The following is a 24,304-nucleotide window of genomic DNA, read 5'->3' as shown; positions in this document are numbered from 1 at the left end:
AGCATACCAAAATAAGAAAGTAAAAATTGCAAACCTCTTCTATTTGATATTTTTGTTTTTTTCCAGCTCCAAAACAATAGATAATAGTTAATATAAATTATGGCAATATGATCTACAGAATAGGATGTACAATTTTATCTGCAAAATGTTTATTCTTGTTGTATAAGCACTGAATTCTTTTCCCAGTATATGCTGTGAAGTAATTGGTAGACTTGAGTGAATTTCACTGATATCAATTTGATAAAAATCACTCATTACTCGACAAAAAGTGCTGCTTGAATAAGCTTTATTCTTAAAGCATACTTATTTCTTTGTTTCATTATTTTTATATGTAATCTGAAAATAAGAGTTCTATAAATGTCCGTGGTATAATATCGTTTCAGTTACGGTCCCTATATGTAGGTCATTATTTGACGTATTCACCCCCTACCAACAGTACTAATGAAAAGTTCGAGAATAGTACCATCTTACCTTATCTGAAAAATAATGTCTATTATTTTAAACTTTGATGAGTGCAAACCTGGTAGTGTTTCTAGAGAGACCCATTACACATTATATTCATTACCCGAAAGAAAAATAATTCCTTGCTTTCTGGATATAGTTACAGGCATCTGTGAAAAGGGGATATGATGAATGATATGTAGCATTATATATAAATGGTGAGGGAGGAGACTTGCTTTGAAACACATTCTCTGAACTTGAACGCAAATGCCAACTTCGAGAAGCACTTCGTCAAAATGATGACTGAAGTCATTTTGTGAGTCAGTTCTTGACTTAGCATTATCCTCATAATGGGTGCGTTCTGATTAGGTGTCTAGTTTGACTTAAACTAATGTAAATGCAGTGTAACTCTGCTGTAGGAATGATGTAGTAAAGTGAGACATGAGAATGGGTCAAAGGCCCTAGATCTTCATCACCTAGAGCTGAGGAAAGGCAGCTTTAACTTCTGCTTGCGATTCTTCAACCCTAAGGTCGGTGTTTCACGTAGGACAGTCTCAGGGGTAAGTGAAAGTAGTTTGGAGAATGCTCTGATCTGTTTTTCTACGTTCTGGTGGTGGATGGGGAATAGACATACTTTGATTGTTCCCCTCTTATCAAGCAACATTCCCAAAATTAGTGGCCATGAGGGAGGTGACCTGTTCTGTGAGCAGATTCTGTGTCAGAAGATTTGCCTACTTGGATAGGTTCCTCAGGGACTGCATCCACTAGGTTTATGGCATAACATAAAGAGATTTGAAATGAGCTATAGAAAAAAGTGGCTCCTGCCATGTTTTAAGTACACTACTAGAAAACAAGTTTTATTATTTTACCCTGTTTTGGGTGAAATGTTTCTCAAGTGCAAATTCAGCCAAGGAGGTGCACACTAATGCTTGTTTATACAACTAATTGACTGAGAGAGCTATTCTCACTCCTTCGTAAAACAGGAGTGAGAGAATATAAATAGCAGACCATCATACTGTAACTAGCATTGACTTGGTAGAGAGGGTGTGCATGAAGGTGTATCACGTGAATATAATCTGTGAACCAAAAAGAAGAAATAAGATGCAGAAGTAAAAATAATTTTTCTGAGGTAAAGCCTCCCTCGTCCCACTTTAGTTCTCACTTTTATTTATATGCATTACCAAAAGTTTAGAGTCAAAGTTTGTTTAGAGAGTGAGTGAATATAGTTTCACTGATTTATATTCTGAGTTTAGATCAGAATTTGTACTTGGTTCATGAAGAATCCCAAATTGGAGCGTGTTACCTCCTGCCCTAGTGGTACAGATTATGTTCATGGTCTAGTGACTTTTCTCCTTGTGGGGTTATTTTGTGTGTTGAGTGATGTATTTTTGAAGGAAAAGAAATGAAAATAAGGTGGAACTGTTCATTCTGAAGATTTTCAAGCTACATTGTTTCTCTTAGGAGAGAGAAAATTTAAAACTGTTTAATATCTGGGAACAGCTGCCCTTATAGTTCAGACTGTGGATTAACTGAGTGCTAAACTGCCATCACATTTTCATGGGGATTTAGAGAATTAACAGGAAGTGCTTAACTGTTTTGAGCCAGTCTAATTTTAGAACTGTAGCACACGTAAGCAAACACTAGATATATTTAAAAATATGCATATGTTCAGACAAAAAGAGATTTTTTTTGGCAAAAGGTCCTTGTTTTTTTCCTTGAATTCCCTAGAAAGGTAAGGAATTGCATAACAGCTAGATATTTGATTTCATGATTGTAGTTCAAGAAAAGAAAAACTACACCGGTTTATAGTTCTGTGGAACTTCTGTTTACCTATGTGAAAAGGCTAGTGTTTAACTTTTAGTTTTGAATATTCACTTAGATTAATTACTGTTGGATAATTCCATGGCAATTCAGTCTCCCCTTCTACCAGTATAGCAGAGCATATAAAATATGGGACATATTGTTTCTGTGTGTATCTTAGCCAAAGTAGCTAAAGATTCTGCTTTTTTTTTCTGCTCACCATTCCATAGTAATTGTTTTGATAGCAGTAAATGAAAGAGGATTCTTACCTGCTACTTATCTTTCACATTAAGATAGTTTTTAAGAGTTTCCATTTTCTCTTTTTCAGGCATCACCCTCTAATAGGAAATTTTAGACTACCTCTGAGAAGTATGTCAAGGACATTATTTTGCTGAAGATGTCTGTTTTTTGCAGTGCAGGAGAGGTGTTAAGTGTTTAGTCAGCCTTGAGTCCTTCATCCACTGCTGCTATTAGGAGCAGGTCAAAATACTGTGGGCATTTTTTTATATTTACTAGAGGATAAAAGGAAGTATGAGAGTGGATAAACAAGTATGTTATCCTGCCTATCAGTGTTTGGCAAAGATTTTTCCTTTACATATTTACAATGACAGTTTACTATGCTTTGCAAAAAAATAATTCCTAATAACAGTGAATGATATATTCCATGTTGCACTATTTAATGCTGAAGTATTATTCAGGAGCTTTGACAGTTTGATGCATATTGCTACCTCCGTTTTCTGTAGTGAAGTGAATAATAAGGCATATAAGGTGTCAAATCTGTTAGCATGTAATTTTTAAATTCTGGAAAGTTATGTTTTTGTGTATGAATACTAAAAAACAGTACTTTATGCTAGCTTTTATTTTTTTCAAGAAATATATTTGATATCACTGAATTCAGTGCCTGTGTAACTTCTTTTTCCCCTTTGTTGTATCCTAGTTCTGTAATTGTTGGCTAGTTTTTATTTATGGTAACAGAGTGCTGATTAAAATTGAAAGAGTAATTGAAGAATTGTATCAAATGCTAGGCTGGGTTGCTAGGATTTTTGCTGTCCTTCAAACAGTTCATCTGCTTAATGATAAGGTGAATGATGAGGCTTATTAAGGGGCATGTGTGCCTAGTTTTTACACACCTTTCTCTCATACTGGAGTCTGGAAGTTTGTATTAGGTGCCTGAACTCCCATTTGCAGTGCATTGAAAGAGTTCAGAATATTAGAAAGGTGTCCACCACAACCAGCCGTTGTTTTGTTTTTACATTGTTGTGGTTATCATCTTCTAACATAGGGTAGCAGCTAATAAGAACTTGCAGTAAAATCAGCTAAACCAGTTCGCTCTTGTCATTCATATTCTTCTGCATACTCCTCCTGTCAGCTGAAGAATGTGGATCGGAATTGCTTTTCAGGTGTGTGTTGCTGTAGTTTTTAATATAATTCGTGGTTTGGACTTTATTCTGTTGCACAGAGCAAATGTAAACCAGTTCTGTATTACTCCTTCTGTCTTTTGAGTAAGATCTCCAGCAGGGTTTTCCATATTGAAAGAAAACATTTGTTTTTTTAAATTACTAGGAATTTATGTTCTTATTATTTTTCACATAGTACCCATATTTGTTAGTATTTTTTTCTAGAATAGGTGACCTGGTTAAAAAAAAAAAATAGCGATCAAGTATTTGATGTGTAATATTCTAGTTGGGGCTAAATACCAGGAAAGATTTTGAGCTCTTGAGATATTTTAAAAGCTGGGAGACAGGTGGAAAAAACAGGCAGTGGGTCACAACCGCAGCATTCATGACGTTGTTAGTAAGAGGGCACCAAGAAAGTAATGACTGATACATGCATAAGTAAATTCATAGGTGAAGAGAACCAGATACAGCAAGAAATGCTTTGAGAAGATACAGAAGCAGTAGTTAGTATAGTAAGAAGTGTTGGGTGCAACGTCTGAACAATAAACTTACAGCACACAAATGCCAAAACTCAGAGTTTTTAATTATTTCCATGTGCTTTTTTGGATATTTGTTTCCAAATGAAACGTGTTAATGTCTTGTTTGATTTATCCCCTTGACAGGAATTCTTAAAGTATTAGATACGGATGATTAAGTTCTAAAGCATGAAAGAAAGAGAGCACCGTTTTCCCATTTTCAGCTCTGTCTGGCTCTAGGTGGTTTGCTATTTGTAACTCACAGCAAATGTGGGGACGTACCAGTTTCGTTCTTAATTTGTTGCTGCTGTAGAAGGTTGTGATTTCTTATGCCTGTAAGTTGTCTTGGGCTGGAAAAAGAGTTACTCCTGTGTATAGGAAGAAAGAAATCCAAATACCATCCCAAAGTGAACATTCTGACTTCAGGGATTGCCAAAGAATATGTAGAGGAGGGCTAAGTATACTTCTGTTAATTAATGTGCCATCCTTGGAAGAGTATGTCCCCAAGCAGATGCATCAGACTCTATGAAAAAAAGCATATCAGTAAGTTGTGCTGTGCAGAGCTGTTTTTAACTGGAAATTTTGTCAGTATGTGGGTTCTGTGATAGTATAAACCTGTGGAAATAACACATGTAAGGGTTATATTAACCCTTTCAAATTTTTAAACTTATTTTTTTTAACTAATTTTAAAATCTCAAAGCTAGTCATCTATGACTTTTAAACACTAAGATGGGGAGGAGGGGAATGTGTAACGGAATAATTATAGCCAGATTTTGCAACCCTTAAATATATTCAGTTATACTTGATTTTTAAAATCTGCCACATGCCTTCCAGTTTAAATAAGTACCTATTAAAATGGTACCAGGTCAGTCTTTAAAGCTCTTCCTACCCAACTTTTCTTAAGATTTTTCCATTAATTCCAGAATTAGCAACAGAAGGAATAGAGTAAAGGCCCTTTCCAAGCTCTATTGTATGCAAATTTTGCTTTTTTTTATGATTTAATGGTTGTCTGATCTCTTTGTACAAATGCATACGTAAATACCACACAAATGTGATCCCCATTCTGCAGTCCCCTGCCAAAATCTACTCCATTCTTGCATCATTTCTGTACACAGAGACTCTCTTGACCACACTGTTATGAAAATGCTAATAGTTTCACCTTTTGAATTAAAAATATTTCCTGGAATATGCGCTTGGATATAAATTGTTTGACTATAGTAGTTCGTTCACAGGTCCTATTTAAGCAGTTTTAAAATGTGCCTTGTTGGAACCCTGTGACGTTTGCGGTATATTAGACCTAAATTAAGCAACAGGAAACCTTCTCTCCCTTTATTTAACTAGCCTTTCTTTCCAGGCCAAGTAGGATGATATTGTCTTTAGAATTATTCATATATTTCCCTCATTATTATTATCATATATTTTAACTGCAGATTTTTGTCTTCTCTCACTGTGCAAGTTGCCAGAATAAACCTGAACAGAGAATTGCATGATTTTTACTTTCAGGTGTTTGAGTTTGCTGTTAGGAAGCTGGGATGCGTTTTCATATGCTCCTCTTGGAGAAGCAATTCTTTAGGTAGAAAATGCCTTTTCCCCTGTTGTCTCAGCAAAATATCACACCTTTCAGCCAAGCCGTACAGTGAAGATAGATACCACGTATGTTTGCTTGTTTGTTGCTTGTGCAGCCAGGAAATCGTTAATACTGACACTAAAATTGTTGTCCCGTAGAGGCATTAGTAGGTTTTGAGTTGAACGGGTATGACATACCCTCCTCAGATGGTCGCAAGCCCCTTAGACTTAGACTTAGTTCACCTCTTTAAAGATATTTTACCAGCCGTAATGTGGAGGGACTATTGACCAGATCTGAAGAGAAGAGTAGAGGATTTCTGAGTGGGCCAGAAGTTCAGCAGGGGAAGGAAGCCTCGGGGGTCCCAGGAGTACTGTGCTTTGTATCTTCTGACAGAAGAGCAAGCTGAAAGCATTGTTTGGTGTGGAATAAAGGTTGTTCTGATGCATTCCGGTTGCATTACCGAGGAGAAGAAGCTGTGCTCTCGATGTAGGCTGGGTGGAGCTGGGTGGCTTTTACTGCCTGCTTAATCTGTACCTGGGCAGAAAGGTTTTCAGCATGGGTGGTGCTTGGAGAAGGTTGGCAGGGCGGCCCTGGGGCTGCGGGACCCACTGGGGAGGGCCAGCACTGCGTTCCCTTGACTCCTGCTGTTGCTTCTTGAAAATAAAATTTTTTAAAGTCCTCTAATTAGTTGAGAGTGAATAACGGTACAGGTTTTAACAGGAAGTGTGCACAGTGGCAAGGCTGCCCATGGTCGGTATTTGGTAACTGCCCGACAGTCTGACAGGGCAGGGCGCATGAGCCGTGCACCTGCAGGAAGGCGTCCTGCTGAGCCGACGCTGGCGGGCACCAGCATCCCTCTGCCGATTTTGTAATTTCCCTGAAGATGAGGTGGGAGCTGGCATGTGGCTGTTGAGTAGCACAAGGTAGCTCTGTCTGGGCAAGTGCAGAAGCAGAACTGCAAGCAGGTAGGGACTTTCAGCTCAGCGGAAGAGGATGTGCTCAATTTTAAGTGCATCGGGGTTAGGTAAATGCTTAGTTCCAAGGTTTACATGTAATTGTGGACTTAGATGCCTCAAATAAGTGCCTCGTTCTTCTTATAATTCTTTCTTCCACGGTTGATGTGAGTGGCACTACGCTGCTTAGGAAGTGGAACCAAATTACCGTAGATTTGGCTGTATCCATGTTTGAATTTCATGACTTTTACTCTTAAATTGTATACTTGAATTGCCATTAATATATATTTTTATTGTATTTGTGTATTGGCAAACTGTAATAGGCCTTTGCAAGTTAAACTTCTAGTATTACTAACTTGAAGTCTAATTTTTTTCTGGAAAGCAGTTGGTGTTTATTCAGCTGATTCCCTTGTTTTCTTTCTGTGCCTTGAAAGTCAATGCGGGGGGCCTAGCAGCTGGTTTGAAAGCAGAGTAATGCACTTCATGCAAATTCAAGTGTACTTAAAAATAGCACGGTGCAAGTTTGATGCACCACTGCCTAAGTACGGAACTGTGATTAGAAATCTCTAATAAGTCATCACCAGATGAAGGTCTACTGTGCAATGCCATTGCAGTAGCCGAGCATGGTATCTGGATTACCAGCTGGTTTATGATTGCCAGTTACTGATTTGGCACATCTCAAATGATTTCAGAGTGGTAGTAGCTAGAAAAAAATCTCGTTGTCTATAAAATGAGTGGGTTAATGTTAAGTAACAGAGGTAAGTAAACAGACTGCGTCCTGATGTTTCACATGGCCAATTTATAGCATAGAAATGCATTTTGCGAAGGAACTTGTCAATTTAACAATGTGAACAATTTTGATATCCTTTGGTTCCTGGTGTGATTCTAGAATACTGATTTTTCGCAGCACATATTGATACAGAATACATTTAACATAGACTTTTGCTTTTTTCCCCACTGTTATTAGTGATTTTAGGTGCTTCAGTTTCTGGATACTGTTGGTTTCTGGTAACTTTTGAAGACTTTGACCTTCCGAATGAGTATGATGTGTGTTCTCGAGCTTTACCGATGATTCAGTTGCTTTGGAACAAAATGTCAGCTGTGTTCCTCAAGTGAATTTACCTTCATACTGCCAACAAATATTTTGAGAATAACAGACGATGCATTTTCAGGGTTCTTTGTCATTTTTATGATTTTAAAAAGATAGCTTACAGAAATTATCCCTTGTGTATGTGTACATGTGTGCGTGTTCGCGAGAGAAATCTTCATGCTGCTAATCTTTCTCTTTGCAGACAAAACCTGTTGCATTTGCAGTTCGGACAAATGTTGGTTACAGTGCAGCTCACGATGATGATGTTCCAGTCCCAGGCATGGCCATCTCATTTGAAGCTAAAGATTTTCTTCATGTTAAAGAAGTAAGTAAAACTAAAGGACTAAGTGAAACTCTCTTTAACGGTCACCACTCTTTTTACTCTTTGAGTACTAGTGCTACCACTTTTTAACATTAAGATAACACTTCACATTGTCAAAGCACTATACAAATGTTCTATAAATCAGATAACTGTATATAAGGAATTGTGTGTTCCTTGAAATACTATTCTCATTGCAAGCAATGGCATAATTTCCATACAGTCAAATTATCACTGGAGGCTTTAAAAATCTACACCTGCGTATTCAACAATATAATATCTATGGGTTGCACTATTCTAACACTCTCAGGGTTTCACTGTGATTCAGCAGCCAGTGGTTCATTCCCCTCTATTCGTGGACTTAGTCTCACAAAAGCCCAACATCCTCAGGCCTCGTTTTTTCCCTGAGGTTATCTCCCTGAAGCACACAGTGTTTTGTTATCAACAATTAAACATTAAAAAGTTGATGTGGTAGATTTAAAGATGAGTATAGCAACTGTCTGAAAAGGCACTCATCAGTGTTTGCTTCATTGGTTTTCTTTTCCTGTAGTTTTCCTTGGAAAAATTCCAAGTTTTAGAGTTTCAAATACCTAAACCCTCCCTCTTTCTCTCTTCTGTGGAAGACAATCCAAAGCAAATAACATGGTGACTTTCCCGTGCAAGCCTTCCGAAGCTGCCTGTTGCTCTCTTATGAATGATTGCCTCTTTTTAGTTTTCCTTGCTTCTGGTCGTATTCCATTGTAGTTTTGGCACAGAATGGTCCATCCAAAAATGTGAAAGAGCTATAAAGTCAGCATAATGGACTAGAACAGACCATACATTTGAAATGACATCTTTGTCCCATTTTAAGTTATCCAGTTTTTGATTGTTGTGCAGGAAAAGCCCTCGGTTGTTCTGATTAATGAACTCTACTGCTGTAGAGTAGTTACATATTCCCTTTCTAGAGGTAGAAATACAGGTGGGCAGAGACTAAGAAAACACAGGAAATGGACTTTTAGTACCTTCATACTGGTGATTAATGATTTCTTTTTCTTCAATATATATGAAACACACGAAAAAGGTGATAATTTGGATTCAAACTGTATGCAGTGAGGAAAATACTGTTCAGGTCTCACAGTGAAAAAGAACTGTTCTGCTCTGTCTTGTGACAAAAATAGGGATGTGCAGGCGCAGAATCCTGGCAAAAGCAGCCTGTCACCATTCTCTGGGGAATCTGAAGGCACTGAAAAATATGGCTCGGTTTGGTTAGATTAAAGGCTTTTATATGGTCATCCCCATTTCAAATAAGCTGATAATTTCAGGCTTCATATCATGTTTTCGCCCTGTTTCCATGTGGGCCTTAAAAACAGATTTGCTATTAGAATTTCAGCTTTTTTCCTCTTAATTCAACTTAGTCTCAGAAGTAGATATGCACAGAAGATACTCAGGAAGAAAAAGCTTCCTGAACTTTTTGAATCTTCAGAAATGTTTTGAATATGAAACTTAGCTCAGCTGAATTGTTATGTTTCCTCTCTCTATGTAGTGCTAGGGAATACAAAAAATTGATCAAAATGTATTTCTTTATGCAGCTTCAGGTGGAATAGGACAGGCGCTCTGCACTTAATTACCTTTAAAAATATCTGGTTTTATTTTCCAACAGTTAAAGCACAGGTGAATTTCTAGCAGTGACAGGCCAGAGCGGGGCAGTAGGTGCCAGGTTAAGAGGACCGACCGCTAAGGTGCATAGCTGGAAGGGATGCGTAGAAGGGAGCCCTGAGGCGCCTGACTCGTGGCTCCACGGGCAGTGGGGCTGTGGCTGTTGCCCTCTTCAGCAGGGCACCCAGGGCAGTGACTGTCCCTGCGCACCCTGATCCTCCCCTTCTTCGGCTGCATCAGCCTGCTGACCCTCCAGGGCTCTCTAACCGGCGGAGTAGGCTATTGCATCTGCCAGATATTGTTCCATCAGTATTTTTGGTGCTCCCTGATGCTAGGAGAACTGAAATTTCTGAAATGAAATTTGTTGGGCAGGTTAAAAGTAGCAAATCGTAATTCGCTGTAAAATTCAGCGTTACTCCTGTATTTATGCTTAAATGAGTGGGTGGGGGGAGGACAACCAGGTATAAGCTCCAGTAACGTTTGCCTGCGTGGTAATGCCATATTGGATCAATACTGTCCTTTTCTTGTTTGGGGGGAGAGTTTGACAATTTGTGCTGCTGGGAGAGCTCAAGCAAGAAAAAACTTAATTCGAAATGTACGTGGTCAATGCTGACAAGTGTTGCAATGATTAAATAAGAGGGAAATTTGTCTTCGTCGTTAGGTTAGATTCATTAAAGCTCAGTACATATAAAGATGAAGGATTCCTTCCTGCATGAAGAGACACAAACTGCATCATAGTCACTTCTGAATCTTTCAGGGCTTTAGTGCATGGGCGTAATTCTGCCTTGCACTGAATTCCTACTTGTGTTTCAAGTGCAGCCCAAGCAAAGGTGTCTGTAAAGAGAATCCCTTTTCCCATCCCACACATCTTGAACCTGGACACATCTTGCTACCAAGTTTTCTGCTATCGTTTTTGAAAATCAAGGAATATTATGTATGGCATTATTTTATGAGTAAAGTTATCTTATCCTAATTTTTATATACTAATACAGCAGTTAGCTTTGATGCTTTGCAGGAGTGAATTCCACATGCTTTTATTTTGGTGTGAAGTAAAATTTCCTTTGAATTTAGCATTTCTACCAAATAAATAAAAATTAATTTTGATGAGTAATAGTCTGTAGTACTGTAGGACAGTATAAAAAAGTAATGACTGTTCAGATATTAATTTAATGATGATTTTTAATTGGCTATCTCTTCCGTTTATGAATCTAAATAATAGTGTCTTGCAAACTTCACGTATAACATCGAGCAGATATGCAATGGCAGCCTCCATTGACTCTATCAATATAATCTTCCTGCAGGTATATTATCCTTCAGCATATTTTAAATGTATATGAATATCTTTAGTTCGTATTTGCTATAAAAGGTTAAGATTTTAGTAAGATATTTGAGTGCAACAAAGTTTTGAGAAATTACTCTTCCGGAGTAACTTCCTATTAGTTGTATTAGTTATTGGCGTTCTCACTCATAAAGAGAGGATCCCACTGGATGAAAAAGATCTGATGCAGCTAATTATATTTCATGAGCTTAAAGTTGTGTTCATTTTAATTTTTATTTTTATTAGCTAAATAGCCTAAAATTTGCTTCAAGCATTGTAACATTTCTATAGTAGCCAAAATGAAAGATAATACTGCAATTTTAGGTTGCATATCAGTTATGCAATGGCAGTGTATTCTCAGTGAAATTAATTCCATTTTATGAGAGCCCGCACATTTTACTTTTTTTACTCTTATCGGTACACTTGTTAAAACTGCTAATTAAATAATTAAATTAAAATTTTTTTGTTGTCCATCACTTGGAAGTCAAGAAGGTAACTTCCCTCCCCATTTATATTATATATATAAATATAAATTTAATAAATTATCCAAATTATCCATAATTTGTATTTGATGGTAGTTGTCCCCATGGAACTTGTATTCTAGGCCAAACTTGGTTAGTAAATAATGGAGGAAAAAACCCAAACAATTCTGCTCTGCAGCCTGTACAAAACAATAACAACAACAATAAAAAACCCGAGCTATGGTCATAATCTCATATATCTGTCTAGCCCGAAATTCAGTTAACTGGAATACCTTATATATTTGTATAATTGTATTTTTTTAGTTATCCAAAGATAGCCTTTCCCTATGGATCTATCATGATATGGTAAAGATCAGACAAACTACATGACCTGTATGTAGTAAAACATATATAAAAAGTGGAATGGAGTCTTTATTTCAGAACATATTAGTGAATTGAGAGAAACTGGGGACCTTGCGAAGTTAATATTTTTATTTTAAATAGATAACGGAATATAATGGAACAAGAAAAATAGGTTATTACAGACCTGTAAAAATTGTTGCAGACAATAGGAACAGGCCAGAAGAAATCTCTCGTGTCCACCAAGGAGAAACAACATGGGAGAATAAAATCAACCCTTGTGTGTGAAGAGTCAAGACTGCAAAGCAGAAGGAAATAAAGCTGGTGAAATGGGCAGAAACAACAGCCAGGGAAAATCATGAAGTCTATGAGGAGGGAGAGTTTTCTGCTTAAGTACTGTAGAGTTTTAATATTTTGCAAGGTATAATTATTTTAATGTATTTGTGAAAATTACCAGGATTCTTCATTGCCATAATAATATAGTACAGTGACTAACCGCAGGGAAGGAATTACATAAAATGAATTAGCTTCAAATTAAAAATAATAACAGAATGATCTAAAATGCAGTAATTTCTTAGTACATGACTTTTTTTCTTTTTTTTCTGCAGAAATTTAATAATGACTGGTGGATAGGACGGTTGGTAAAAGAAGGCTGTGAAATAGGATTCATACCAAGCCCAGTCAAGCTCGAAAACATGAGGCTGCAGCATGAACAAAAGGCAAAACAAGGAAAATTCTACTCCAGGTAATAACAGCAACAAATAATTAAAAATAGCACAGCATTGACTGTGGCCTGTAACTTGGCCATCAGTGCTATGTATGCTGTGTTTCTATTTACTTATTATAATCGGCAACTACAAATATTTTCAATAAAGGAAATAATTTGTATAATTAATAATGCCACTGCCATGAGAGAAGGAAGCAGATACTTAGATTGGTTGTCTGTGGTGGTCTACACATAGCTTTTCTTTGCTGTAAGTTTCATAAGGTGTTTGCAAATACACATTCCAGACAGTACATGTAGTATGTGCAAGCAAAAGTTGGAGTTAAAAAGCAATCTCCCTAACTTCTTTAGCCTTTGTTATTTGCTTTCACAACCTTGTAATTGCTAAACACTTTTAACGCTGATCTTAGAATTTACAGAACATGTTAAGTTGAATTTGTTCATAAACTGAAGCCAGTGTCTGTTTTGTAGGCTCCTAGGGAAAATGTTTTGGTCTGTCAAATTCATTGTCTGCGAATACAGCTTTTAAGATGAGCACATTTTGTAATGAAAGTTTCATGCTCAGTCATTTGTTGACTCTCTACCCTTCGTTACATAAATGTAAAGATACAGTGTCTAAAGATATTGTACAATATTGCAAGACAGTAATAATGTGACCTTTGTTGTGGAACGTTTCATACAGTATTTTTCCTTTCCAGTAAACAGTAACGCATAGGAAAGCAAATGCCACTTGCTCTTCTCTGGGTATATAGGGAACATAACTGTTTCTAGTATGTCTGGGCAGGATGGAGCTGGAATTGAAAAAACGGCTTGGAAACATCTTGAATGTTGGAAAACAGCTTGGAAAAGCTTTTCTGTTTAGATAGAAAAGGCAGCAGTGTTTGGAGGGTATGTCTGCCAGGACCCAGACTAGTTCGGTCCTCAGCTGCCTTCGCTCACTGTGACATGACTGTTGCATCAGTTTGCAGTGCCCAGCAGGACAAGTCAGGTTCCTTGCACCTCTGGTGGCTCTTCTGAATACAGCTGACGCAGTCCTACACAAATGCATTTACTCAGTGATTATTAGTATTTTAATATGATGAAAGTGGTAGCTAGTATTATCATATTAATTACTTGAAGAGGAAAATAGCCTTTTTTACATTCATTTTCAGTGCTTCTCCTGTTATGGTAACTGAAATAAAATTACTGAAAACGTTTCTTTTGCCCAACTTTGATAGGTTTTCACAAAGCAGAACTTGACAAAAGCCTAGTTTGTTTTATTTTCTTTTGACAAGAATTCCTTTTTGTAAGTGCTACCTTGTAGTGAGGCAACAAACAAGTTTGTACTTTATTTAAATTACATTCAAAAGTTGTTAGGCAATGCAGTTTCACTATGACACTATCAATAGCTATTCAGTGAAAGGAAACAGGTATGTTCATTGAATTAAGAATTAGTCGTATTAATGAGTAATAGTATTAATAATTATCTATAAGTAGCCATATTAACAATTGATCCATATTAAGATCATAAAGTAGAAAGAGTGTATGCAACAGAATGATATTGCACAGCAGAACAGAAAGGAAACTAATTGATATTTACACTTTTGAGGACCGAGGAATTGCACACATATTTGGTGTAAGATGTATATTCTATATCGCCACCAGAAATATTGCTTGTCTCTTTGCTAGCAGCTCATTTAGAAGACGGGTAATAAATGTACTGGAATAAATATTGAGAAAGCTATAGAAATTCGAACTAATTTGTTGCTTTACTCCAGTAAATCAGGAGGAAACTCATCATCCAGTTTGGGTGACATAGTTCCTAGTTCCAGAAAATCGACGCCTCCATCATCTGGTGAGTAGGTCACAAGCCTTTAGACAAGCGTTTTACAGAATCATGCACCTGATTGGTTAAGTTTATATTACAGTTAGTCATATTTTTCTCATTTGCTGTAGTTCATAAGCATAAAGTTGGGTGGTTGTGTTGCCATATTAGTCTGGTAAGGTTGGAAGTAATGGAATTAATGCCGGCTAGTTCATACAGTCATAGGGCTGTTAACATCGAGTCAAGTCCCTCTTTGCTTTTACCATGGTGTTTTATGGGAAGTCATAGAAAAAGGGTGAGTCTGTCTTGCAATAAGGTAGTTAGAGGTTTGGTCTGAGCACTCCTGCTGAGTAAGAAGTGCCTTCTGGCACAAGAGAAAGAGCAGCAATAAGAGGATAGAAATTCCTGTGAGGTTTCTGCAGTGGCATCAAGAGCTACATTGTTTTACAGTAACAGGAACTTTCAGTTTCACAATTCTGATAATGACAATGTGCTTCACACAATTTTAGCGTACCGGATTTTTTTTTGTGTGTCAGAAGTCTTTTTTCACAAAAAGCATCAAAAGACAGATTTTCGTTTTAATTGGGTTAGATTCAAGAGCTGAAAAGCAAATACATTGTGAGTTGGAATAGGACACTAGCATGAGCTATTTGATTGCATGAAACCTAATCTTCTGACATACTTTTTTTTAATCTACTGAATTCAGCTATTTCCTGAGAGAGAAAACAGATTCTGAATACCTGAAGTCAGAAAATATGAGTGAATATTGCCAGAGCCTTGTTTAGAGAGACAAAAATGTGTATTTTCCGATCATATTAGTTTATATGGGGCCTAGGCTACAAAGTAGGCGTATTAAAATGATCTTAAAGATTTTAAGCTATTTACATGAACATTAAGAGACAAACAGAAGAGTTAAATCAAGTTATGGTAGCAGCTTCATTTGATTAAATTAACTGAAAAGTAACTGTCTTTCCTGTGCAACCATGAATTGTTTGTCACAACTAACTTTTATTACAATTCCAGTTTGTGTATCAAAATTCCACTTCAACTCCCTATCCTGCCATTTTGATTAAAAAATATATTTTTAATTTAATGTGTCTAGTTTTAGTACAAGTCTGTATAGCACACTTCAATCTTTTGTTTAATCTTTGTTAATCTAATGTTTTGTTTGACTTTAAAGTGTTTTATTTACTCTTAAGACCCATTTTCCAATCACTGCATTTTCACAGTAGAAAATGTTCATGGATCTATGTTACAATGTTATAGTTAGAGAATTCATCTGTGGTTTTCTGTAATACTATAATACTCTTTGCATACAGAAAACACTTTTATAGCAAAGTAACTCGTACATGTGAAATTTTACAGAATGTTGCACAGAGTTTTGAGGTAAGAGAATAAATATTGTAGTTAGGTTACTGATTGACTAATTTTAGATGTAACACAAAGACAAGAGTATCTGGTTGGCAAGAACACATCTGTTTATCAGTATACGCTAGTGATGCTGTAATTTTCCTTGCATTGAGTTGTTTCTTTAAATGGTAGTGTGCAGAAGCATGGTTTCCTGGAGATTAACATGGTTTAGTTTACTCAGTTGCATTGAAGGTTTGGAGAATATTTATGATTTGTGTGTTTTAGCTTATTGCATGATCTTAAGATTTTGGTTTAGTGGTTTCTTATTTATGTATTTTTAAACATATCAAGAAGGAGAAATGGGTGAATGGGGTGTAGTTTGTGTCTAATAGTATGCATGCGAACTTGCTTAACTTTTAAGCACAGTTCAATTCTGACCTGCAACATTTCTGCTATTCCCAGGCTTCCTCCTTGGGAAAGCATAATAAATGGCAAATACATCAATTATTTAGTAAGTTGAATAGGTGGGAACTGGAGTAAGTTAACTTCGTTTTTTGACTTTTGAGTCTGGGGTTTCTTTTTTCAACATAATCTAGTACTGCATAACCAAAAACCAAACAAGATGGAGAATCACTGAAAAACGAAAGGAAAGGAGACACTTTGTCCTTTAAATAATCCATGGTAATCAGTCCAGTCAGTCCTCATGAACCATCAAACAGGATGAGGATGACTGGGAAAAATGACTTGGGGGAAGAGAGGAAAACTATAGGTAGCAGTTAACAGTAAAAAGCTATTACAGAGGATGTTATGTAGTGAGAAGACTGAGAATGGAAAACGAGACAGGAGAAAATGCAAAAAATAACCCTCAAAATGACAAATATAAACCGACAAGATTTTTTTTCCCACTTACAATATATTGCCTAAAAATAATAATGTATCGAAACAGTATTTCAAAAAGTTTTATTCCATTAAAATAGATAGTTTTCTGGATGAGCGTCAGCATGAGATTTCAGACTATCATTTCATCCATTTTGAGGCAATACCTCTTCTTTTTTTGATGTTTAAAGTCAGGGACTTTTGCAGTGTTTCTAGGTTTGAAATGGTTATTGCAGTAGTTTCTGCAGTAATATAATATGTTGAACTGTACGGTGTCTAGCTGATCAAATGCTGCATTTTTTTACAGGAAAATTTAACAGTCCTCATTTTCTTTGCAGCTGATTTTAGTTGAACATAGAATCTAAGGAGCTTTAACATACCTTATTATGGGTAATTTGTAAAATACCTGTGCCAGGCTGTATTCAGCAAAGGATCATATGTTCTTTTTGTTCTGTGTTGCTAGAAGAAAACGTTACATGGTTTCTGCAGCTGTTTTTAGGAACTGGAGTATAGAATCAGGGTGTGGATCTGCTCATGTGCTTTCCTGGCAAGGTCAACTTCAAAAGGAGTGTGGTGGGACTAGACTGTTGTCAGGGGATCATAGAATTAGATCTGTAGATTATTCAAATAGGAAGATTTACATTACTCAAGCAGAAGAAACAGTGTCCCAAGTCACTTTTCCATCAGTAGAAGGCTTGCGATGCACTTATGTATTCATTGCATAATTTATTAGCACGTGCTGCTGAATTCATTGATGTTCCACCCATTAAGCAGCTGAAAGCAGGTCACTCAGGTGGTTTCATGATAGTTTGTCATGACGGATTATGGTTTTAGACAAAGTCTATGCAAATCATACTGCTTACAGACCTGTTGAGGGTTAGAGTCAGTTCAGTGTTGGCATGGCAAGATAAGTCTGTGTTGTCGGTGTGTGTTGAGGGGTGGGTAGCATCCTTACACACTAAGGCGATGTGTGGTACAGCGAGGTTGTGGATGGCTTTTGTGTGTGTACTTGTTGTCATACTAGGATGCTCTTTGAAGAGAAATTTAATACAGTACTTAAGATCAGGATTGCTGTTAATTGAGAACGCTTGTGAAAGAGTCTCAGCTTTTGTTTCAGATGTAGTTAGCAGGTAACTGATGGTCTCTACCCTCAGGATGACATGGCTTTGCGTTTTGGAAATATGTTTGTCTCTAAGTCCATGATGATTTTTTCTTATATTGTCATTATTTATTCACTTGCTAAAGAGGATAGATATCATATACTTACGGTACAAGCTTTGCGTGCTGTGCATGACTTTCTTTTGGGGCAGACGGTGAAGATCAATGCTTTATTGTATTCACTTCCATTTTGCCCTGCCCGCATCCCCGCGCTCTTTACAACAGAATTCAGGTCTCTGTGATACCTGGGCTGAATTTTCTCTTTTACGCTGCCCATTCTTTATAGTTTTCACTGTCAGTAGATCTGCTTTTATTATTTCGGATAAATGTATCTTATGCCTCTGTGCATTTCTAGGTAAAATGGTCTAAAAATGCCAGTTGTAATCTGCCCTAAGATAAATGTAGATATCACTATACCAGTGTTAGGCTGATTGTGGCTCCCAAAGTGATTCTTCTTTTGTTTTTTAATTTCCTAAAGACGCACTATTGACATTTCAAATTTCAGTTGCTGATACAGATTGTTAATGAGTGCTCAGTGCTATAAAATAATTAGTATGTAATTGACCAAATTCTGTTGTTCTACACTGGTGAAAGTTTTGAGTACTCCAGTGACGTAGCTTTGGATTTCAACTAGTGTAAAGAAAATAACTTGGCCATTGACCTGTTTTGTAAGAGTAATTCTGTGTATGTCTGATTTAATTCTGTAAAAAGGGATCAGAGGAAAATGTTACAGTAGCTGTTACAGATTGCCTTATGTTTTCTAATCCTAATGTACTGCACCTTTAAATTTTTCCCTTGTTTTATTGTGTTTTGTACTCATGGTTGATTTTTTGCTCTGGACAGTTTTATTTTTCTTTACTTTTTATTTCCTTTTTAACCTATTTTTACTTTCCCTGTCATCTGATAATTCTGAATTGTTTGTCTGTATATAGCTATAGACATAGATGCCACTGGCTTAGATGCAGAAGAAAATGATATTCCAGCAAACCATCGCTCCCCCAAACCCAGTGCAAACAGTGTAACATCACCCCACTCCAAAGAGAAAAGAATGCCCTTCTTTAAGAAGGTAACACCAACTTCCAAGCTCCCATCTGTCCACCTGCTCACCTGCACTGCGTCACATTTCTAGTCCTGTTAACTGTCTGCGTCCTTTGAGAAGCCAATAACATGCATGCTTTGTTATTCTTTGTTTCTTTTCCATGCTGCTGTAGCTAAGCAGAAGCAGAAATCGGTAAGTTTATATTGACATTACCTGCATTTATCCTGCCCCTGGCATCATTAGCATTATCACCCCACATTAACAATGCAGCTGTTTTAGAGTTAAGGAAGAAGCGTATCAAGCTGTTAGTGGATCCAGTACATTAAAACAAACAGACCCAAGTTCAGTGCCTCCGTGAAATACTGCCACAGTACTTATCCTTTTTGATGGAATAATAGGACACACTTAGAATGTCTTCTGAAAGTTTCAGGAATTTATTTCTAACAAATCCATACAATGCACCTCTCTAGTGCATGCTTATTCTTTCTATCTCTGTCTTTTTCAAGTTTTTTTTTTTTCTTACAATTCAGTCTATTGGCATTGTTATTGGAATCTAATCAGATACTCAGATTGTACTTACAAAACAAATAGTCAAAACTCTTGAATTTTTAGTTTAGTCAGTATTTAAACTTCTAATTCACTAGGTGCAAAATCTGCAGATGAGCAAGACCAGTGGAAAACTGCAGGCTTGTTTTGGCAGTTTACTGTGAGCTTCTCCTGTTGTCATGTATAAATTAGCAGACAAATGTTCTTGCCTTCCTTTCCATCAGTCAGATTTTTTTAGTATCTCAGCTATTGAAAGTGGTACTAGTGGTTCCCAGGAGAGCCAGTCTCTCTCCGTAGGTAACCTAGAGCACTACGGAATTATGCCATTGGCATCCTTTTTACTTGAAAATGCAATATCTCTGGGATCTTTGCTGGAATATGTTGTCAAGACAGTAGGTAGCACCCAAACCACGAAGCCAAATACCACATTTCAACTTTTACTTTTTTTATCCTCGAATTTTTCATACCTCCTCTTCATTTGTTTTTAACTGCTCACTTACAGCTACAGGTAACATCAGACGGTTACACTGCTTATAAATAGTGCCAAATGACACTGTTGCCAGCGCTGTGGATGCTCCCATGTTTAGTAGAATAAAATGTTTTCTTCTTCTCTTCCCTTCTCACACTCTTTTAAATAATATTGGATCCTTCTCATTTCCAAAGTCAGCAGTATTTGCTTCAGTAAGCTCTGTTGAGTAATAATATGTCATTCACAGCCCACGATAGAGTTCAGTAGCAGTTTCTTGATGCTGAATGATCTCTTCATTAGTTGTATTTATAATCAAATATAAGTGCTAAGGAAGAATAACACATGTTGATCTGTATTGGATGCTATCTGCATAACCAATTAGAAGACTTAACTTTAGATGAACCATCTTGCTGCTAGATGGTAGCTAATTCTATAGATCTCTTCTATCTATGGTGCTTACAGTCTTCCTTGTCAGAATGATTACAAGTTGTTGTGTTTTTTGTAACACAGATATTTGCATTAAAAACTGGATGGTCATCCCAAACTAATCATGCATACTCAAACCACTGAACAAAAGCCATATGGTCAAAACTAAAATATTTTTTATTCTGGCTCGAGTTAAGCTCTGTAGCTCAGTGCCAGCCACTTAAAAGATTAGATTCTCTAATGCTAAGTTTAAAGAACTCTGATGCTTTCATTAGATAACTTTCAGTCAGTTTTCTGCTGACAGCTTCATCAGTTCTAGCCTGCAAAGGTTAAGAAAAAAAGGTCTTATCTGTTTCTACAGAGTAGGTTTTAAAAGGACCCCATATTCCATCAAATAAGGTAATTTCTGTGCGTCCCCTAATTTTCAAATAGCTGGTTAACTTCTAGCATGAATATCTTCAGCTGAGCCTGCCACATTAAAACAAAGGTCTGTTGCATCAGGGCGTTCATGCTATAAGCACTTACCTGTAATGGACTTTTCTTACGAGGCGTCCTAATACATTTATCAGAGGATTAGTAATCTTAGCAACAACAGCGAAGGGATGCCTTTAGATACTGACGCGGCATAATTACAGGGTTTGGCTTTGAAATGTTTCGAGTGAGATTCTGCACTGTGTAAGAGAAATTCATTTCATATGCTTATGATGCCTTGGGCACTGGTGTTCATTCTTATGGTACTAATTATCTGGTGAAGCTACAGGTAACAAAAAGTAAGATAAATTACATTTTAAAACATTCACAAAAATGTTTTCCATGTTTTAGACTGCTTTAGACTGCTGCTTGTGTAGCATTTTGTGCTGTCACTGTATTATTAATGTTTGTCTTTGTGTTTTTGTGTTTTGGAATGTATGTATTTATTTTAACCTCCTTACTGTGAAACATCTTGGGATATGTTGAGTACTGAGATAATGAACGATGACTGTATTTTGTAATCTTGACTGATGTATTTGTACTATGCAGGCATTTGAAAAATAGATCTGGCATACCTCCTTTCCATAGCTTTCCCAGGTTACTGGGTCTGGATTTGAAACATTTTTCCCTAAGAAAAAGATAAACCAAATCCTTTTTTTCTAGCAAAAACTTCTTTCTGACAAGACAACAGTAGTAGTTCTTGGTGATATATTGGGCATAGGAGTTTATTAAAGAAAAAAAGTTTGACTCTTTTATTTCAATAGCAGTATAACAATTTTGGCAATCCTTGGAAACGTCCAATCTCTTTATATTTTAAAATATTTTTCATGAAATGTGCATGATACATCAGTGAGTAGTTTAGTGAATATCATACTAATATAATACATCTTTGGGTGGTGACAGGAGCTTCCGAAAGTAGAAGTACTGCTATCCCAAGTTCTGTTTATGAAATTTTTCTGTAAATACTAACTTGATCAGTCATTTTTTTGGTTTCATTTGCAAGTGAATTGTGGATGTGGAAGTTAGATTATGAGTGCTCCCATGGGAGTTTGCAGTGGTGTCACAATGTTTTATAAAGCAGTAGGCAGATCTGAACATAAAAAGAGATGATGGGTTGTGCTTTTCCCATCCTTTTTTATCTTATTTTTCTCCTTTGTAATTTGCCTAAGTAAAATTTGATGGGAAACAGATGTCACAGCTCCACAGTCAATCGTATCAAATCATTAACTTTTAGAAATAACCTTTTCCATTAATCAGTTTGGAATTATGGGGTGGGAGGTGTGAATGGTCTCCAGAATAACAGTTTTATAGCTCCACAGAGTGAACATGAAAGCTGCAATGAAAGCAGAAATCAAAGAAAAGCTTTTTCAAAGGAAATCCCTGAATCTGTGATTTCCTTATCTTGGACCACCATCTTTCAGGAGAAGTTAATGAATGCATGATTACTCTGTTGGTGACATCACTGAAAATTCAAAATTCTTTGTATTGCAAGTAATGTGTTACAGTCTCCCTGGGTGCTGAGGTTCTGAAAGTCTTTTTTTTTTCACAGACAGAGCACATCCCTCCCTATGATGTAGTGCCTTCTATGCGACCAGTAGTTTTAGTGGGGCCTTCTTTGAAGGGATATGAGGTAAGCGATTCTTGTGAATGTTTTTATTTTGCCAAAAAAGGGTTTTGGCTTCCTTTCTATTCTAATATTAAGAGGTAGTTAATCTGGAAAACAGTTCATATCACAGACAAAAATACAAATAGTTTATACTGTTACTATTTACGTGGTTACATATGTTTTACTTGACATCAGAATTCAGATTAAGAATAAATTACTTACAACTGAATACTATGACAGAAATGTAAGATTCCTGTCAACTTTAATTAGATTTTTTTCTAAATTACTGGCATCAAATATTATTGTATTCTTATGTGATTATTAATTTGTTGCTTGTTTGCTTTTAGGTAACAGATATGATGCAAAAAGCGTTGTTTGATTTTTTAAAACATAGATTTGAAGGGCGGTAAGTACATTGTAATGCAAATTTTTTTGAATTCAATTCTTATTTTGGTAATACCAGGTTTTAAAGAAATTGTGATGTCCTTAGCAAAATATGTGTATTCTTGTTGCTGACTGTGACATTCAAATGCCAAATTGCTAGATATTTCTTTACGGGTTTATAAATATGAACTGGAGAAAAGATTCTCTTGTTTAAATGTTGTTTAAATAATATCTTGTCAGTATTCCATACGTTTTTTACAAGATAATGAGAGCCGTATTTCCATCTCAGCTTTAGTTGCTTTATAACAGTATCTAACTTTGAAAGAGTGACAAGGGATTCAGACTATCTAACATCTATGATTACCACACTCTTACTCTCTAAATTGGAGGTAGGTTTATCAGTAACGCTAGACTCTCTAACGGGAAGTCACAATAGGACTACTGGGGAGTTTCAGTTTGTTTTCCCCTTCTTGTTCAAGTACTGTAGCCCTTGGTAGTGGACAGGCTGTGACTTTGTGACTTTTGATCTCAGAGTGGTGTTAAAGCCTGTCCTCCGCAGCATACAGGATAGTATGGCCCAATGTCTTTAAATACTCTGGCACAATAAGTAGCATCCTAGTTCCAATCTGATTTGTGTTTGAGCCTCCAGGCATTACTGTATCACAGAATTACAGAATGGCCAAGGTTGGAAGGGACCTCTGGAGATGATCTAGTCCAACCCCCCTGCTCAAGCAGGGTCATCTAGAGCACATTGCACAGGATCATGTCCAGGCGAGTTTTGGATATCTCCAAGGAAGGAGACGCCACCACCTCTCTGGGCAACCTGTGCCGGGGTTCAGTCACCCTCACAGGAAATAAGGTTTTCCTCAGGTTCAGATGGAACTTCCTGTGCTTCCGTTTGTGCCCGTTGCCTCTCATCCTGTCACTGGGCACCACGGAGAAGAGTCGGACCCCATCCTCTCAACACCCTCCCTTCAGATATTTGGACACATTGAGGAGATCCCCTCTCAGTCTTCTCTTCTCCAGGCTGAACAGGCCCAGCTCTCGCAGCCTTTCTCCATAGGAGAGGTGCTCCAGTCCCCTCATCGTCTTTGTAGCCCTCCGCTGGACTCTCTCCAGTAGCACCATGTCTCTCTTGCACTGGGGAGCCCAGAACTGGACACAGTACTCCAGGGGAGGCCTCCCCAGGGCTGAGGAGAGGGGCAGGATCACCTCCCTCCACCTGCTGGCAACACTCTGCCTAATACAGCCCCGGAGACCCTTGGCCCTCCTGGCCACAAGGGCACATTGTTGGCTCATGATTAACTTGTTGTCCACCAACTCAGGTGGACTCCCAGGTCCTTCTCTGCAGAGCTGCTTTCCAGCAGGTCAACCCCCAGCCTGTACTGGTGCATGGGGTTATTCCTGCCTAGGGACGGGACCTTGCACTTGCCTTTGTTGAGCTTCATGAGGTTCCTCTCTGCCCAGCTCTCCAGCCTGTCCAGGTCCCTCTGAATGGCAGCACAGTCTTCTGGTGTGTCAGCCCCTCCCCCCAGTTTAGTATCATCAGCAAACTTGCTGAGGGTGCACTCTGTGCCTTCCTCCAGGTCATTGAT

At 37.3% G+C, this 24,304-nt stretch overlaps 1 protein-coding gene across 6 annotated transcripts in view; it reads left to right on the top strand.

The window, feature by feature from the left end:
• Window positions 1-24,304, top strand: part of CACNB2 (calcium voltage-gated channel auxiliary subunit beta 2) — a 265,965-nt gene that overhangs the window by 210,041 nt on the left and 31,620 nt on the right. For 4 of the 6 annotated variants that reach the window (XM_068934621.1, XM_009673671.2, XM_009673670.2 and 1 more), the window contains 6 exons: window positions 7,966-8,088; window positions 12,465-12,601; window positions 14,338-14,414; window positions 18,701-18,834; window positions 22,269-22,349; window positions 22,673-22,731. In XM_068934621.1, the coding sequence (XP_068790722.1) occupies window positions 7,966-8,088; window positions 12,465-12,601; window positions 14,338-14,414; window positions 18,701-18,834; window positions 22,269-22,349; window positions 22,673-22,731 (611 nt within the window). Of the gene's footprint in view, window positions 1-7,965; window positions 8,089-12,464; window positions 12,602-14,337; window positions 14,415-18,700; window positions 18,835-18,979; window positions 19,000-22,268; window positions 22,350-22,672; window positions 22,732-24,304 lie in introns of all 6 variants that reach the window. The other 2 variants (XM_068934622.1, XM_009673673.2) reach the window with 1 other exon arrangement.

Source organism: Struthio camelus, chromosome 2 (assembly GCF_040807025.1).
Source record: "Struthio camelus isolate bStrCam1 chromosome 2, bStrCam1.hap1, whole genome shotgun sequence".
Taxonomy (NCBI): Eukaryota; Metazoa; Chordata; class Aves; order Struthioniformes; family Struthionidae; genus Struthio; species Struthio camelus.
The sequence above is the reverse complement of the archived record's forward strand: the minus strand, read 5'-3'. Positions and strand labels throughout refer to the sequence as shown.